The sequence below is a fragment of the Panthera tigris genome, chromosome B2 (genome assembly GCF_018350195.1).
Source record: "Panthera tigris isolate Pti1 chromosome B2, P.tigris_Pti1_mat1.1, whole genome shotgun sequence".
In the NCBI taxonomy this organism is placed as follows: Eukaryota; Metazoa; Chordata; class Mammalia; order Carnivora; family Felidae; genus Panthera; species Panthera tigris.
The window spans coordinates 30970981-30989387 of NC_056664.1; the positions used below are offsets into that span (position 1 = coordinate 30970981).

Consider the following 18407-nt stretch of genomic DNA (forward strand, 5'->3'; position numbering starts at 1 on the left):
CGGTGGTTTGAATGTAAAGTACACAGAGGGTGTGCAAAGTTTTTGGGTGCACAAGAAGTAATAAACTCCCTGATACCTCTTTGAGAGATTTCTGAAAAGACTTACAGTATTTTGAGCAGTTTTGAAGTACTTTTCTGACTGAGTTTGCTTCATGAGACCATCTCAACCTTCCAGTAGCAGTTGGGGCAAGAGTGTGGTGAGGGGGATCCTAAAGCAGTGAAAGGTTATCCAGAACACCACTTAGCACCGGCATGAGTTAAGAATCTGGGTCCTTTGAACCTGTGTGGGGTGTGTATGTGTGTGTGTGCACGCGCGGGTGTTTGTCCCAGGTGTTTTGTTCATGATCATGGACATGGACTATGAGAGCAGAGAAGGGGGAGCCAGGGATGCAGGAGACTTGGGGCTAGATGTGTGAGGAAACCCCCTTAGAGAGTCTCACTGATTCTTGGGATTTATTTATTAAAAATAAGGATCAAATAGTCTTCTTTTAGCAGTCCTCCTTCTCTGATGGATTGAAGTGCATGTGTTTTAATGTATACTTTGTATACCTTTTTATTTTGTAAGGACAGATACCATTACAGTAGAATCAATATTTGCATATTGATCGGCTCATAGCGTGAGGTGAACTAATGTCTGATCTCATCATATTTAAAAATTGAAAAATAATTTTTCAATGTCATGAATAAGGGGGCCTAGGACATGGCCATATTTGGGTACCTACCACGTGGGGTTTTTCCTGGTGATTTCGATCTCTCTGAGCAGTTAAGGGGGGAAGCAGATGACTAGACCCACTATTTTTGATTTCCCCTTACATATAGGGATATTTTTCCTCCCAATAACCCACGAAAAGGGGAAACAAGTTCATAGTGTCTGTCCTTTCACTGGATGTATGTCTTTCCTGCTTGAACTTCTGTCTCTCCCTTCCTTGAAACCTCTCCATTGCCTTCTGACTAGGGAAAATTTCTCTGATTCTGTGTCCTGAATTCTCCTCGCCCAGGGCTTGTAGTTGTCTTCCAAGTTCAGCTCTGCTAGGTTGTATGGTCTCTACCATGGCTTAGAGTCAACCTCCAAGTTCAGTTTAATCAATTCTTTAGAACTAAATGGAGGCCTCAGAATTTTTTATCTCCCCAATTCTTCTCAAGAAAACCTAGGTTTCAGGATAAATGTGTGGCTAAGGATTCTTGAGAAAGCATAATATGATGGTGAAATCTGGGTCTAGCTTTCTTTTCAGGTTGTTATCCAGCCTCTCAGTGGTATTAAGTTTTATAGCTTGGCTTTCATGGGAAGGCTGTAGCATGATGGCTCTGTGTGTGTGTGTGTGTGTGTGTGTGTGTGTGTGTGTGTGTATGTGTGTGTGTGTGTGTGTGTGTGTAAAAGAAATAAATGCTTCAGTTGAATGTTTCCAAACGATTTTTTCCAAAAGATATCAACACTGATATGTACAGTCTCCTCAAATCTCTGATTTGTTGTTACATTTGTGAAATATGGTTCTCTTGTAGACTGGCGGAAGGAGAAGTTCCAGGCCTGTGAGTTACTTCTCATTCTTTCTGGGTACTCCTACTGCTGCCCCATGGCCTCTGATGTCTCCTTTAGCTTGCTGTGGTGATACAAGTGCTGGCACCATCAATGGTTGTGCAGTGGATGGGGCAGTGAAAGTCACATAGCTGAGCTTAGTGGATGTGACTGATGTTGGATTCTAAATAGATATCTTTCAGTCCTTGAGTCCAGACTAGTCCTCAAGTTCCCTGTGACCCATCTAACCCTCAGATCAGTCTTATGCTTACTTCTCCTGCTTGGAGAGCTGTGTACTTGAGTCACAAGACTCTCATCTCAGGAGGCTTAGCCCTTCCCATATGCAACTAGGTGTCTGAGGGTGGTGGTGGTGGTTGTGTGCCCTTGTTATGGGTCAGGGGAAGGTCTTGCATGATTGGCAACTCTCTCTGCAGTGTCCTTCACTCTGGATCCAGCGTCTGCACATCTGCACCTTGCTGTCTCTGGTGGACAGACTAGTGTGACCTTGGAGGACACAACTGAGGACCCAGGAGTACCCTGTAGCATCTTGGGCCAGGAGGCCATCACATCAGGGCGCTGTTACTGGGAGGTGGAGATCAGGAATGGAAACAGAAGCGAGTGGGGTCTGGGGGTCTGTAGGGGAGATGTGGAGAGGAAAGGCTGGTACAGAGAGGGGCCAGAATTGGGGTTCTGGGTTCTGGGGTGGTACGGAGGTAAATTCTGTGCCCTTCTCTCTGAATGTCAGGAAATCTGTGATGAAGTTCCCCACAGGGTGGGTGTTTTCTTGGACCTCAAAGAAGGGGATGTCTCCTTCTATAACATGACTGATGGATCTCACCTTTTTTCCTTCTCTCTAACTTCCTCCACTGGGACTCTGTTTCCATACTTCACGATTAAGTCAGGGGATGTGTCCCTGACCATCTGCTCTGTGGTGGGTGTGCCTACAGAGACCCCTGTGCCCCTTAACAATCCTTCTTCTTCTTTGGAGGAACCTGTAAGCCTCTCAGGGGATGAGTTCAGCTCAGGTTGTGCTGTTGATGGTGCTCTCCCAGAGGCCGGCTCTCCATTACTCCCCTATGGCCCTGAGGCTATGTGACCATAGGACCCCAACACTGTCCCGGACTCCTTATGATGGCTCTTTCTGGAGCTTCACATTCCTTGAAACAAAAGCCTCTGAGGTCAGTCCTGGATGACTTGGTGTCTTGCACTCTTGCTTTGGATGCAGTCTCCTGGGGTATGGCTATGAGAACAGTCAGTTCATGCCTTATACTCAGGCAGCAGAAGATAATATTGACTGAGCTTGTTTGGGGTAGGCTGAATTTAGCTATTGGAAGTAATGCTTCTTTTGGTAATGAAAATTATTTCATACAGTCTTTATTCTGCTTGGATATGAAGGAGATGAGGGCTGAATGACTCTGCAGAATTAAATGGTGTATATTTTATCCAACTTGAGTTGTGCAGATGAACCCAGAGGCTATGGGTAGGTCACCAGTTCTATTTTGGGAAATGTGGACTCTGACCAGAGACATTGGCCATCCAAAAATTTCTGGAGAAATGAGTGGCTGATTGATGTTCAAGAGGAAAGCAGTCTAATATTCTACTGTATATACCTCCTATTCTGGGATGGTGGAAGCACACTTATCTTACCAACCTTAGTAAATGTCTGTTATTCATGAAATACCAGTGCTGTGTTAATTCAGGAATTAAGAAGAAGGATCTGGTTCTTCTTGTGTGTCAACTCCAGTTGGAAAGAAGAGAACTTCTACCAGAATAAAGATACGAATGAGGAAGAGGATTTTCAGATGCTGGGTGAATTTCAGAAAGCTTTGACTATGAGCATGGTTTCCAGAATCTGTGTAGTGCCTGTCATTACTTCCAAGTCCAAAGGTGGAGTGCTTGAGTGGCTCAGTGGGTTAAGCGTCCAACTTCAGCTCAGGTCATGATCTCACAGTTCGTGGGTTCAAGCCACACATCAGGCTCTGTGCTGACAGCTCAGAGCCTGGAGCCTGCTTCGGATTCTGTGTCTCCCTCTCTCTGCCCCTCCCTGCTCACGCTCTGTCTCTTTCTCTCTCAAATGTAAATAAACATTAAAAAAATGGGGGAGGGGAAGAGGACCTAATAGATATTTTTCCAAAGAAGACACACAGATCACCAATAGACACATGAAAAGATGCTCGACCTCACTCATCATCAGGGAAATGCAAATCAAAACCACAATGAGATATTACTTGACACCTGTCAGAATGGCTAAAATCAAAAAGACAAGAAATAAGAAGTTGGTGAGGATGTGGAGAAAGGGGAACCTTCTTGCACTGCTGGTGGGAATGCAACCTGTTGCAGCCACTGTGGAAAACAGTATAGAGTTTCCTCAAAAAATTAAAAATAGTATTGCAAAATAGTAATAGTAATAAATGAATGATTGATTAATATCACTATTAGGTATTTACACAAAGAAAATGAAAACACTAATTTGAAGTGATGTATGCATCCCTATGTTTGTTGTAGCATTATTTACAAAAGCCAAGTATGGAAGCAACTTCAGAGTTCACTGATTGAGGAATGGATAAGGAAAAGTTGGTTTATATACATAATCGAATATTACCCAGACATAAAAAAGGATGAGATTGTGCTATTTGTGACAATATGAATGGACCTAGAGGGTATTATGCTAAGTGAAATAAGTCAGACTGAGAAAGACAAATGCCATATGAATTAACTCCTATGTGGAATCTAAAAAAAAAAAAAAAAGAGAGAGAAATGAATAAACAAGCAAGCAAAAAAGCAGAATCAGACCTGTAAACACAGAGCACAACTAGCATAATGTTTAAACTTGTTGAGTCACTAGGTTGTACATCTGAAACTCATGTAACATAGTGTGTCTACTATACTCAAATTAAAAAAAATAATAAAAATTGAAAATAACATAAGTTAAGCTTTCCTTTATTACGGGTTTTTAAAAAGCGTGTTTAATCGTTTCCACCAACTGGCACATTATAAAAACACAATTCATTTTACCTTAGCCCTTCTTTCATGGCTTAGGTATTTCTCTGAAACTGTTTGAAACACACATGAAGAAAGATAAGAGATATTATATGGCTGCTAAAGAAGAAAGTATAATATTAACCCCATTAGCATCAGAATAATTTATATTCTGAGCAAGAAAAATCATTAATGGCCAGTGAGCAGTAGTTGCTGATAAAGCAGCTGAGACATGAGCCTGATGAGCTGGGGGAGAGCAGGGAAGTTTGCTGTTTGGTGTCCTTCCTGCAGTACCTCCAGGTGTCCTTCCAGGATCCTTAGGGAACATCTTCCCTGTGCTTTGTCATTCCTTCGTGTTTCTCCCTCCCAACATGGGATCCAAGGACTGGAATTCAGAGGAGATAAGCTTTCTGGCCATGTCATTCTGAGCCATTGCTGAGTCCAAGGTCCTCTTCCTGCTCCTTTTTCACCTAGAACTGTGTAGAGCTGGGGGCTGGGCTGGGCTTGAGGACTGGGAGGAGGGTGTGGGGAGTGTCCTTGCAGGTCCAGCCTTCCCTCCTCTAGGAAGTTCCTGGATTAAAGGTTAATAGATGGCAGGGCTCATGTCTTCCTTCATCTCTGTGTGCATGTGTGAAAATGAAGTGTCATAAATACAACTTGTGTAGCCCCATTCCTGGCACTTAGTACGAGTGCAAATTTGTTTTCCTTCCCTCAGTCTTTTCATCAAACTCCCCTAATGTCTCTTAGGTCTTGAGGAGTCTCCTCAAGGAGACCTGAGGGCAGGGATTGGTGGGGGCCATGGTGGATGGATCTGGAGGCTAATATAGGTCCTTATCTCATTAGTTTACTTTGCATTAAGTTGCATTTTGCCAGCATTCACAAGTCTAAGTGGATATTGGAAGAAATGGACGTTTGGGGATAAAAAAATCAGATGTTTCAGGTCTCTCCAGATGTCCTAGGTTTGCTTAGAGTTTAAGTATCTCAGACCAGACCTCTGAGCAGAAGCCAATCACTCTCATGTATCAGTGGATCAGGCACTCCTTGTTTCATGAAAACAAATATAGCAGATCATTCAGAACAATCAAGAGTGAACACAGGATGAGAGTCTTTGCCAAGTATGTGGTTGTCAAACTCAGACAGATTTGGTTTCCTCACATGCAGAATGAAGACAGTAATGACAACAACATGGCAGAAGTGTGACCAGGGAGGCTCTAGGCCAAGCTATTGTCTTAACACCAATCACTTAACATGTGAACACCTGAGAACTGGGCAGGCTTAAGTGAGCAAACAAAGGTGTTTGGTTGTTGAATCTGACGATTCTATCCTGGGGACATTTCAGTGATGAACTAACTTATGTTTGGGGTAAGAAGAAAAGTGGGAAAGATGGTGGAGTTGTTGTATCCACCAAGGGGCTAACTTGTTTAGGTCAGAATTTTAACACTCTTCATGTTTCTCAATGGCCTGAAATGTTTGCCCAATTTAGATAAGGCTGAGTAGCCAATGGGCTGCTGCAGTGAGTCTTCTGCAAATGAGCTCAACAAAGTTTATTGAGTATTTACTATGTGCTGGACACTTGAGCAGGGCACACAGTGCCTCTCTTTGTGAATGTCACAGACATGCCCCAGAAGAATGCTTGTCAGGGCTATTGTGAAAAGCAGGGTGTCATTAAACTCCAACAAGCGTGTGTATGGGGCATGTATGGGGATGAATAGGTTGGCGAGGGCCCCTCTGAGGAAGGTCACTTTAGGTGAGACTGGAATGTTGAGGGGTTTGGGGGACAAGAGAGCAAGCAGGATCAACCAGTGGCTTGTGAGAAGGCCTGAGGATGGCAAAGCTCCATGAACTGGAAGGAGTCACCCAAGCCAGTGAGGGAGCAACTGGGAGAGTGTGGAAAGAGGTCAGAGAGGAAGCCTGGGATTGGGGGTCACAGACAAGAGGTTGATAGGGGGATTCCTTGAACAGATGAGGCAGATCTGACACAAGCTGATTTGAAAGGATCATGACCTTGGAAGGAAAATGAACTTGAGGAGGTCAGGCTGGAGGTGAGCAGGGGACACTCATGGGAAAGCAGGAACACCCTTCTTGGGCCAGGGGGGGATGAGGGTAGTCAGGAGCCAGGTAATGGCCATGGATACGGATTTGAGAAAAGTCTTGAACATTCTGGTACATTGGAGGTAGACTGGGTGGGAAAATGGAGTGTGTAGTGGAATGTCCCTCCAGTTTCTGGCAGAGATAACTGGGTTCACCCAGTTATCCTTTACCAAGATGGGAACCTGCAGGTAGGGAGGGGCTGGTGAGGAAGCCCCAGGAAGGGGCTGGTGAGGAAGCTCCCTGGTTTTCTTTCGGAGACCATAGAATCTGCCTTTCTTTGTGCACACTGTGGTCTGGCAGGGAGAGGGCTGAATTATATCGTAGCCATGTGTGAGAACAAAATACTAACAAGCGATAGGTCAATGTCCATTCATTTGGTCAGAGCCAGGGTCCTGGAGTTGATTCTGGAAGCTCCTGTTGCTCAGTCTTAACCTCTCTGCTGCCAAGTTGTGGAGAGCACCTTGGTGGTCTCCTGGTGAAAAAAAACACATAGCAACTACACTGGGACTCCTCAATGGCTCTGGCCACATGTGATTCACAAATAGACATGTAATCAGCTGGGTAATGAAGAGCCAGTACAGAGAGCCCCATGCACAGGGATAGGTATTAATCTTGGCTCTGCCACACACACTCCCTGCTTTTGGTCTAGAAGTTAGCCAAAGTGGAGAGTAGCAGTGCTTCAACAAAGAATTGCTGAATCTGGGTCTCTGTCCCCATGCAGGGTGGGTTTGTCCTGTATTTCTGGTTCTGGTCATGCTGTTTCATTCCTGATAGTGGGGGTGCATATCCAGAAGATAGGGCAGAGTCTGCTGGGATTGTTTTTTGTAAGCTTTCACTTTCAAATGGTGCAGGAGTCAGAGAAGGGTGGGTTCTCCTGTCTGGGAGTGCTTAGTGGAGGCCCCGGACCCTGTTTTGGCTCAGACTCCTGTAATCTGTTCAGGTTCTGCTTCCCACTCATCTGGAAACCACCTGCCTCTCAGGCAAGAAGACCCTATGGCACCCAACGTTGGAATTGGAAGCAGGGTTTGGGGCTCAGAGCAGCTAACTGCAAGTGCAATCTTTGAGAGCGGATTTGGGGTCTGCTGAGATCTCACACTACTGAGTTAGAGACATTCCAGAAGTCTCAGCTTTCTAAGCAGGTAAGTTGGTTCTGAAGATGCTTTTGGCCAATAAAAGGAAAGGTGGGAGCAGCTGGCTTTGAGGAAGTGGCTGAAATTGTCGCGAGGCTGGTGGTGCTGGGTAATAATGAGGCTCTGAGAAGACCCAGGAGAAATACAGTGATGCCTGCACTTCATTCATTTATTGACATTTGTGTAGCACTATATCCTTGCATGTTGGGGTGAGATCCCGTTACTATCCCCACTTGACATTGAGGAAACTGAGGCAGAACAGGTCAAGAAACTAGCCTAAGGTGGTTGCCTAGAGAGTGGCTGAATCTGGAGAAGTCAGCAGTCACCTCCAGAATCTGTTCTTCTCAGTACTATTTGCTGCCGGACCCCCACTCCACCCAGCAGTAGGTGGTTTGAAACCTTTTTTGTCTGACCAGGACACATTTTATCGTTTCTGTGCTCTCTCTCTCCTGGGATCCTCTTTTTTTTTTTTTTTTTTTTTTTTTTTTTTTTTAAGTAGGCTTCACAAGCTGTGCCAACGTGGGGCTTGAATTCATGACTTGAGGTCAAGACCTGAGCTGGAATTAAGGGTCAGATATTTAAACGACTAAGCTACTTAGGCAGCCCCCTCATGGATTCCTTTGTCCTGAGGCAGAAACTCCTCAGAGATTTAGAGGATGAGGATCAACTTTTCATGGGGAATAGATGGAGCCCTCTGTTGGGAGTAAGGCCAGGTCCTTAGTCCTGAGTAGCAACAGCTGGGGGAGGTGGGAGCTGAAATTTGGGTGAACTCAATAAGCAAAGGGCCTCAAGACAGCATGCATGTGGTGGGAACCACAATGTCCTTGAGGAGGATGTCGTCTGACTCTCATGCTTCTCAGTGGTTCCATGGTCATTATTAGGGGGCAGCAGAAGAACAGCACACAGGATCTGGCGGGTCCTTCATGGGCAGGGGCCTGAGTTTGGGCCTGTGTCCCTGGGCATCTCTGGTGGTCTGTGACTCATACAGACTTGGGGGAGGCCCTGTGCTAAGGCAGGAGGGTTCTGGTCCTATAGGCAGAGCAGTCTGCGAAAGCTTTCCAAGGGACTGGGAGGACTTTCTCCGTACCAGGGTTGTGGGGGCCCCCAGCCCCATCAGCATAATGACTAGTAACAAAAAATCTTCTTGTTCTGGGGATTATTATCAGCCCTGAGCCCTTCTGTCTGTTCTGAGGCCCAGAACTGTGGGCTGGCCCTCCTCATCTCTGTAGGTATTCTCCTGCCACCTGCCCTGTGTCTCCCCAGCCCTGAGGAAATGGAAGATTCCTGCAGGGGCTATTTGCTCTCCTGTCTCACCTCCCTGCTTCTCCCCTTCCAGCTGCCTGCTGGGGGTCTGCAGGTAAGTGTGTCCCCATCCCCCTTCCTGCAACTCCCTTGGGTGGGCGAGAGCCTCCGGGAGCCCTGCTGTGTCTCCATCGGGACAGACGGTTATTGGTGGAGGCCCTGGCTGTAGGAAAGGTCTGGTGATCTCCCAACTGCTAGTTGTAACTAAATATTAAAGAAGACGGTTTGAGAGGCCAATGCCAGACCTCCCAAGGCTTTGTGTTCTGTCTCATGGAGTTTGGATGCAGAGCTGAGGAAATTTTCAACAGAACAGTGGAAGGAGGTGTTTTGGGTAGGAGTTTTGCTTTGACTGCTCTAAGGGAGGGTATATGTAAAGTGAGAAAACTTGGAACAAACATGTAGTTACGGGGTGGGGAGGTGTCTGAATTCACGTAGGGGCAATGAGATAGAAGAGGGGTTTCCAGCGTCAGAGAAGTTGGGAAAGTAGACCCAACTGAATGAGTAGCTTTGGAGACAGGAGTTTGGAGGGGGAAGAGGGGACTGCAGAGACTCCCAAGGTTTCTCTTTGGCAGTTTGTTGTTTAGCAGTAGAAATATTGATAACTATGTGTTAGTTGCCTATTGTGACAACAATGCTGTGGTGTCTCAGAAAGCTGACGCAGAAAGCTCAGGGGCATATAGCAACAACCATTTAATTAATCTGTGCATTAAAGCAGTTCACCTCATCTGGGCTGTGTTTGGCTGATCTTTTTTTGTTTTTATTTTTTTTTTAACATTTATTTATTTTTGAGAGACAGAGAGAGACAGAGCATGAGCAGTGGAGGGGGAAGGGGTGAGAGAGAGATACAGAAGCTGAAGCAGCCTCCAGGCTCTGAGCTGTTTGTTAACACAGAGCCCCGTTGGGCTTGAACTCACAAACTGCAAGACCATGACCTGAGCTGAAGTCAGACGCACAACCGACTGAGCCACCGCGGTGCCCCTGTGTTTGGCTAATCTTAACTGGGCTTACTCATACATCTTCGGTCATGTAGGGGAAATATGATTAAACACAAAATCTCTCAACCTGGAAATCCTTTTCAGAAAGATAGTAGGGAAAAAAAAACATTTTTATCATTGCATTAGCATTAACCAGATTGTGTTGTGCATCACAGAGAATCTACTAAGGGATTGCAAAGACAGAAGAAATCTCACCCTTTTACATAGCCATGCAGACACAACTCATTACACACATGTTCTCTGGATAAACAGGTATTAACCCTCAAGTAAGTGGATGTGACAGCAATATTTGTCACAGTTCATTCCTAGTTTGCTTGGTAATTGGGGTGACCAACTCTTGGCTTCATCCAGAACCCCCCCCCCCAAGTTTCCTATCTTAATGACAGGAGATAGTGTTACACTGGAATCATGGTACCCACTGAGATTTGGGTCACAGGAATGGGGACAGAGGGGTGCTGTCCTTCTTGATGTTAACAGTTCAGAGAGAGGGCTCCCTGGTTCTTAAGAAAGACATTCTTGGACCTCAAAGCTGGCAAAAGACCTATATAGTTTTCACAAAGGACTTACATACATTTCAAAGAGGGGAGAAAGCCTCTAAAATCACAAATTTCCTAAAGTAAATGCTGTAAGTAAAAGGATAGGAAGGGATTTCTTCCTCTATTTTCAACAGGGACAATAAACTTCTTACCTTTTTTTTTGTCCTTACAGTGGACTTTGGTTGTGTTTGCTCCCATGGGTGTTGTTCAGCTGGCTGTTGGCTGATTGATCTAGGAGAGTTTTAGCTGGAAAGGCTTTGCTAGACTGAGCATGTCCTTCCTGTGTCAGAGGCCAAGGCAAAGGCACAAGCAGTTTCTAGCCTCTGCTAGAGTCACATTCCCTGAACTCTCAGTGGCTGAGTCAAGGTGCATGATGGAACCCAGAGGCAGACTGTGAAGGCACTAAAAATATGTGGCAGAAGCTTAGATGTAAAGGAGGCTGAAGGATTAGGGATATGTTCATCGTCAGACTATCACAGATGGGGCCAAATATGAATTAGTTCAGGATTTGAGTTTGAAACATCTGTGAGGAATTCTGGCAGAGCTAACCCCCAGGGACGTGGATATTAGGGAGATAGCTCAGGAAGGAAGTAGGTAGGGTTTTCGATGGTGGAAGCAGATGCCCCGGAGCGTGTGTGAGGTGAGAAGAGCAGAGAAGGATGTAACCTGGGACCAAATTCCTCTCTCTGTCACTGGGGGTAATGGACATGCCACTCTCATGGTTGGAGAGAAGAGCCCTGCCCTCTGTGCCCAATGCAGGACCCCATGCTCCTTCCTTCTGTTCCCTATGGCAGGGCCACTGCTTTGCTCCCCAGGGAGCCCCCAGAATGCATGCTGCCCCTGGAGTTATGCACAGGAAGACTCTGATGGCATCCCCGGGTTCTGGAAGGCCTCTCTGTGCTCTCCACCTTCTCTCTTGCAGGCATGGGCTCTGTCCCCAAAGTACACGTCACCGGGCCAGAGAGGGACAGGGTTTCAGTGCACAGCCTTGGAGTGGCTCCCAAAGCCCCACGTGCAGTGGAGGTCCCTCAGTAGGGAGAAGTTCCTGGCATTCTCAGAGACCCATGCCCAAGATGCTAAAGGGCTGTTCAGTGTGGAGGCTGCTTGGTGGTGAGTGACAGGTCTCCAGGCAATATGACCTCCTCAGTGCTTAGCGTCATCTGACCTGCCCACCATATTTCCAGCTGTTTTGCCTTCAATGCAACTAGTTCTCAGCACCTGGAAGCCACAAACCAGGTATACTTATGTTGAAACCTTGCCGTTGTACTTCACCATTCTGCTCTTTGCGGCTTCATTCCCCCTTTCTGCTTTTTGTTTTAATTATTTTTAGTTATGCCATTTTCTCCTCTGTTGGCTTTAATAATATCTAGATCATGTTTCTTGATTTCTCTATTAATTATAGTATTTTTATTATTTGTTGACTACCCTTGAGATTCAGCTTTATTTCTTTCCTTTTTTTTCTTTTTCTTTTTCTTTTCTTTCTTTCTTTTTTTTTTTTGTAAATTAAACTGGGTCCCGAGCTCCACCAGGTGAGGGTCCAATGAGGTTGTGCTGAGCTGACATTAATATTTTCGTCAGCAGGACAGGAAGGAGTCAGTCCTGCACAAATCTGAGCATATGCAGTCTGGCAAAGGGCACAGGAGTGCCTGCTGGGAGGCAGAAGTTGGTGTTGTCAGAGTGGAGGTTAGAAAGGAGGATAGGAAGGCTAGAGAGAGTTGGGGAGGAGAGCAGAGAGGGAGAAGGAGGAGGGCCAGGGCCTGGGGCAGGATGACATTTTCAGCACTCTGCTACTAGTGCTGTATGACCGTATTTCCCCACACTTAGTGGCTTGACCCACAAACACTTACTGTCTCACGGTCCCAGGGAACCGGGAATCCAGCAGCACTCAGCTGGGGGGGCTCCTACCAGAGTCTCACAGGAGTTTGGGGCTGTTGTCAGCACCGAGGCAGGACTTGCTTCACTCAGAACCTGAGCTCACTTAGGGGTGTTAGCAGGGTTCAGTCCACATCAAAGGCCTGAGTTCTTCTCTTCTGTTGTTGTCTCTCAGTGCTAGACCACATGCATGTGTCTGTGTCATGACTCAACATAGAGGCCTGTTCCCCAGTGTGAGGATCTGAGAGAGAACACAGGTCAGAGTGAGCACGTGGCTGGGCACTGAGATTTTATAAGCAAACCTTGGAAGGGGCTTTGGGTCCTGTTGCCATCTTCTGTAGAATAGAAGTGAATCACTAAGTCTAGGCCACACTCCAGAGGAGGGAGTTACACAAGGACATGTATACAGGAGGTGGGGATCTCAAGGAGCCACTGAGGGGAAAAGATGAGGACTCTGACAGGGTCAGTGCCTTTTCCAGAATCACAGGGACAGGTCAAAAGGCAGAACCAAGTATTAATCTAGCTCCATGTCCTTAAAGTTGGGGTCATGGCTGCACCCAGGCTTTCTGAGGGGGCTCTGGAAAAGGCTGTGTTATTGTACCTGTGCAGACATGGAGATGGTGTGGGGGTGAGGGTGAACAGGAGGGTGACAGGAGGCATTCCAGCACATTCTTGTCTGAGGAGGACCCAAGGTCAGGGCAACCCACTGAGTGCACCCCTGTCCACATTGCACCCAGTGGAGAGTGAGAGAATGGCAGAGTCTAGAGGTAAGGGTGGGTTCTGACCTTCTAGGCCAAGGCTCAAATCCATTCTGTCTGGTTTGCTTTGGAAATTAGCCTAAGATCTTGGGAAGCTTTTGCCCATCCTTCCCATCTTCTGGGCCTCTAGAATGTGAACACTGGTACACACACACACACACACACACACACACACACCAGTAAGGACGGTGGGGGGGGATCTGAGGAGCTGCAGGTTCAGAGGTGGTGAAGAGACGACGAAAATACGGTTGGAAGCATTTCCTATGTGTGACACTACTCCTCCAATTTCATAGGTATCATCCCAAATATGCCTGAGGACATCCCGAGGAAGTACATGCTAGAATAATCTCTATTGCATAGGAAGGGCACAGACCATCCCTGAGAGGCACAATGGCTTATCCAGGGTCAAAATCAGGTAAGAATGAAGACTTGTGTCTGAACCTAGATGTGTCTCAAAGGTGGGACCTGGATGCACCCAGACCTTCCCAGGGGACTGTAGAGAGTAGTGTATTGGTGTAACTGTGTACAGATGAGACATTTCATGGAGAAAGGGGGTGAGAAGCCAGCAGCCCAGGGCTCTATTTGCATAGGTGTTATCCCTGGAGGGGACTTGGGTAGGTGATCCTAGGCAGTGAAGTTACTGCCTTGACAACAGACCCCAAGAGAACTTGGAATCCCCATAACCAGGCACCCATATTCTAGTATAGTCCCACACCAGGCTCACTTGGCTGGAGACACTTGATAGTAAAAAATGTTTTCTTGCTGTTCTTTCTTTCTGGAGCTCTGGCTTCCAGAGACCCCAGTGGGGAAGATGTTTCAGATGCTGTGGATGTTGGCTCAACCCTCACTCCCAATGCCTCAGGCTGTTTTTCTGAAGGCCCCGTAAAGTAACACAGAGCAGCCTAGGGAAGGCCAGTTCAGTTCAGGCCACCTCTTCGAGCCATCCCTGGGCAGCCCCACTCCCTCCTCCTCAGTTTCAGGGAAAGAGGGACATGTGAGGAGGTCCTGCCCGGGGCTAGAGAAGGTTGGAGGGCAGTGGATAACCTGGTGGCCCCATCATGTCCACACCAATGTCATGGTGGGTAGGGTGGAAAAGGGATGCCTGAGGTGCTTCTTTCCTGTGCAAGGGTTAATCCAAGGTCCTTGTGCATGTATCTTTTTCCTCCTTGGTGGAAGTCTGTGCACACTGTGGTGTAGTGTGTCTGGAATGGAGTCACATGGGTCTGAGGGCCAGTAAAGGCAGCCAGTCAGGACTCTGAGGCCTCCTGCCTATCTGCTGCACTGCCTTTACAGAACTGCACACCAGAGATGGGGCAGGAGTTGAGTGATGAGATCCTCTGCTCAACTTCCGTGAAGGACAGGAATATGCCCCACACCACCAACAGGATGCAGGACTGAAGCGGCTCAGGGTGAGTGCAGGTACCAGGGAGACCCAACACCCAGGGCCCAGATGTAGCAAAAAGATCCCAGGGCCCAGAAGCCACACTGCTACTCCCCTGAGCCCCCTTGTAGACTTCTGCTCCCAGATGAATCTGGATCCCCAAATCCTCCTCAAATTTGCCTTCACGGCCCAGCCCCTGCCATGGCCAGATGCAAAGTCACTGTCCACTTATTTGTAGGAATATCAGAAAAGAGACCTGAAGTCATTTCACATCCCATCTGGTCTAGAGTATTTTTTCACTGTTGTATGTATTTTCCTAACTCCTGTTCTCAGGTGTCCCTGTTGGCCTGACCATCCTTGCACACCTTCTCCAAATCTGGCACATGATCATCATGAGTAGGGAGATTTTTGCCAGAAGGGACATGGGGCTCATGGTATTTTGTCTGCTGCTCTGCAGTTTGGTTGCCAAGGAACATATCCCTGAGGCTCCTCCAGGTCAGGAGTAGGGGCCTCTCTGGGCTATACAACATTCCAGAAGGGAGATGGGTTACCACACCCATTTAGCTCTTCACTGATGTGGGACTTTGACATGATTCCCTTTTGTTGCCATGTTACAGTGCTCACTGGACATCCTACATGACCTATTACCCTAATCCCTCTAACCCCAGGAAATGCCTCTGCCTTCTCATCTCTAGAATGGGCTGTGTTGTCAGAAATCACACGGATGATGCTGTTAATGCAGGGAGGGGCTGTCAATACTCAGCTAACAATCTGACCTGAAATACTCACATGTTCAGTCACTATCCACCTCAAATTCTAGTTTTAACGCCAAAATCCTTTTTCCTACTGTTGGTACCTATGTTTCAGTCTTGCCACAAGCCACTGAAGGCTTGGGGATTTGTTCTGCATTCTGTCCCCTAACCCTCCTGGTGGCCAGTGTGCTGCCTGACTCTGTGTCCCTCCTCTGTTCCACCTCAGGGTAAAAATGCCTCAACCGTGAATAAGAATGAGACCAGCGTGGTGTGGACCATCTAGGCAGGCTTCCTGGATAAGCAAGTGTAGCATCCAGTGCCTGTCTTCCTGGGCAGAGACCGCTGCCCTCCGCCCCCATGTCTCCATGTTCCTGGACATGTACAGAACTTTTCCACTACTGGAAAGGTGCTGGATCTGTTGAGTCCAAGGTGAGCACCCTGCCTCTCCACAGCCCCACTGAATTTGGCCACTTACAGGCTTTGAGTCTTGGGAATGTCACCAAACCTCCCCAAGTCTCAGTCTGTTCCTCAGATGGGGGCAGAGTTATTACAGGGACCCAGTGGGGCCCTGCAGGGAAAGTGCACCTGGCATTGTGGAACGGTCTGCTGGCAGGGCTGTGGCTGTGCTGGATTATTACTGTCCTCTTCCCCATGATGAAGTTTCTGCCTCATCTCTCACTGTCACCAGGTCTTGAGCTGGGCCATTTTCCCATTTGAAAAGGAGATTTGAGGCTCCATCTGGGGGTCTGAATCCTGGCTGAGACCAGAGCAGGGATCCCTGGGGGTGAGCAGGTGGCCCCAGGCCCACTCAGATATCTGTGATGGTGCTAGTTGAGGCCCATTCATTCATCAAACATACAGGAAGCTCCACCAGATGCAGGCACTTCTTTAGGAGCTGACTGTCATCCAAGGCACAGAGCAGACAACACCCTGCCCTCTAGGGCTCCATTCTACACAGGGGTCAGTGACACTAGGTATGACAAGAGGTAGCATACACAGGACAGGTGATATGATGCCCTCCTGGCCTCCTCTAGGTATGGATGCATCCTTCCTGAAATGGGATGAAGATGACAGACCCCTGGAGCAGCAGAAAATGTGAGTGGGCTTTAGACAGTGCAGGAGGGTCTTCCCCCTCCAAGAGGGCAGCGGGGGTGGGGGGCGGTGAGTTGGAAGGGCTCTGGACCCTGCATCCCACACATCTGCGATTCCTTTGAGCGGGCAAAGGTCTGAGTGCTTCTCCTGGAAGAGGAGAAAGGGGTTCTAGAGAGCCGTAGATGAGGTGTGGGCACAGTGGGACAGCAGAGGGGGCCAGAGGACAGAGTCACCTCCTAAGAGAATCCAACCCCATCCCTTCCCACTCCCAGTCCTGCCTCCACCCCCATCCTGGGACCCAGAACAAAGGGTGTGGGGAGCATCACACTCACCAATCTGGTGGCACTTCAATGGTGGGTGCTCAGCAAGTGCTTCGGAGACCCAGTGAGGGCTCAGGGACCAGATGTCCCCCACCTTGTGGGAGATTAGGGTAGGTGGGGGGACACCCACATGGATGCGAAGTGAATAAAGCAACATGTAGGCGGAGGAGGTAAAGTTTGAGGTATTAGGAGGGTCCTGAGAAGCCCTGCTGAGAGACGGGTTCCTTTGTTTCCTATTTGTTCCGATATTCATGGAGCACTGGTGTATGCAGTGAGGACAATGAAGCGACCAGACACCACCCCTCCCTGCCCACATGGAGTTGAATTCCAGCAGGAAGTAGGCAGGGAGACAGAGCAAAGAGTCCTTCTCCAAGAAGGACAGAGATGGCCCCATCATTGGTTAAGGGCTCCCATTCAAAATGGCTTTTTGCCAGACTCTCCTCAGTGACCAGGACTATCTTAGCAGGAGTGCCAAATCAGAGGTGGACAAGGAGTAGGACCAGCCTCTGGACAGCTGGAGGCATAGGAGCCCAGGTTCCCACTGGGTGCCCTGAGACATCAGTCTTGATTCTTCTGCCCACTTCTGTATCTCCAGGGCCATCTTCTCCATTCTGGGCACCTGGATGGACCACTCCCCTGAGGATTTTTTCCAACCTGCAGAATTTCCCTGCCTGAAGATGCTGCTGGCATATGTGGGGCTTAACATGCTGGGCTCACACCTGGAGCACCATATCTCTGTTTTCCTCTCATAGCTGGGACACATGGAGCCCAATGAGCCAGAGGTTGAGGGTGAGGAGAACTCAGGGTGGGCGATGTGAGCATGTGGAGGGGACAGGGTAGGCCACACAGAACAAGTGTCCTTAAGCTGTGTTTGGATCAGGAGCCGTGAGTAGTCTCAGATAACTGTCCCCATGGTCTGCCATCTGGGGAGACTTCCTGGAGGGGGTTCTTGGACTCAGAAGACATTGACTGGTGGGAGAGGTTTCCTTTATTTGGAAGAGACATGGAAAGGCAATCGTGATGATGATACTTTCTCTTCTTGAAGCTATAGCACCCGTTCCGGAGCAGGATCCAGAACCAACTCAAGAACTAGCCCCAGCTCCCACTGTGTTGCCTGCTGCAGCTTCAGAGCCCGAGGTGGCTGAAGCCATCACTCCTGCTGGAGCTCAGCAATTAGGAAAAGCAGTGACCCTCCCTACAGTTTCAGAGCCAGTGTAGGTGGTAGTTATAGCTCTGATTCACTGTCAGGAGCTGGATGAACCACCTGCACCTTTGGCAGCCCCGGAGCATGAGCAGGCTCCAGCCCCAGCTACTGGGGTTACGGAAGGACTAGAACAACCACTTGCTACAGCTGAACAACCAGCCTCAGCTCCCAAGCAGTGGCTCATTTCGGCTCATCCCTAAAGGATGGCTTCCCCTCCCCTGTCGTTGCTTTTTTTTGAAATTTTTGTGTTTTTTATTTGGATATGGAATGGCTTAGTGTATTTTGTTTTATAAGTAAAGTATAAATTGACTTCAAGTAAAGTTTGACTCTGATCCTTTTAAATTGGATGTTGAAGTGTCATTAGGTACTTTGACAATGTTATACAACCATGACCACTAGGTACTGCTAGAACACTTCCATCACAGAGACACCTGTGCTACTGATCGGTCACTGCTCATTCCCTCACCCCAATCCCTGGAACCA

General features: G+C 47.8%; 1 protein-coding gene and 1 long non-coding RNA gene across 4 annotated transcripts in view; both read left to right on the forward strand.

Moving 5' to 3' along the window:
• Nucleotides 1-3462, forward strand: part of LOC102962187 (butyrophilin-like protein 1) — a 56827-nt gene extending 53365 nt beyond the window's left edge. For all 3 annotated transcript variants that reach the window (XM_042986047.1, XM_007093267.3, XM_042986048.1), the window contains 2 exons: nt 1500-1526; nt 1947-3462. In XM_042986047.1, the coding sequence (XP_042841981.1) occupies nt 1500-1526; nt 1947-2608 (689 nt within the window). In that variant the 3' untranslated portion in view covers nt 2609-3462. The remainder of the gene's footprint in view (nt 1-1499; nt 1527-1946) is intronic.
• Nucleotides 3463-8879: 5417 nt separating this feature from the next.
• On the forward strand, nt 8880-18190 carry LOC102962001. The gene is made up of 8 exons (XR_446417.3): nt 8880-9069; nt 11468-11781; nt 13469-13590; nt 14469-14584; nt 15535-15737; nt 16343-16403; nt 17316-17509; nt 17766-18190. It is a non-coding gene; the product is annotated as an uncharacterized LOC102962001 (long non-coding RNA).
• The last annotated feature ends 217 nt before the right edge of the window (nt 18191-18407 follow it).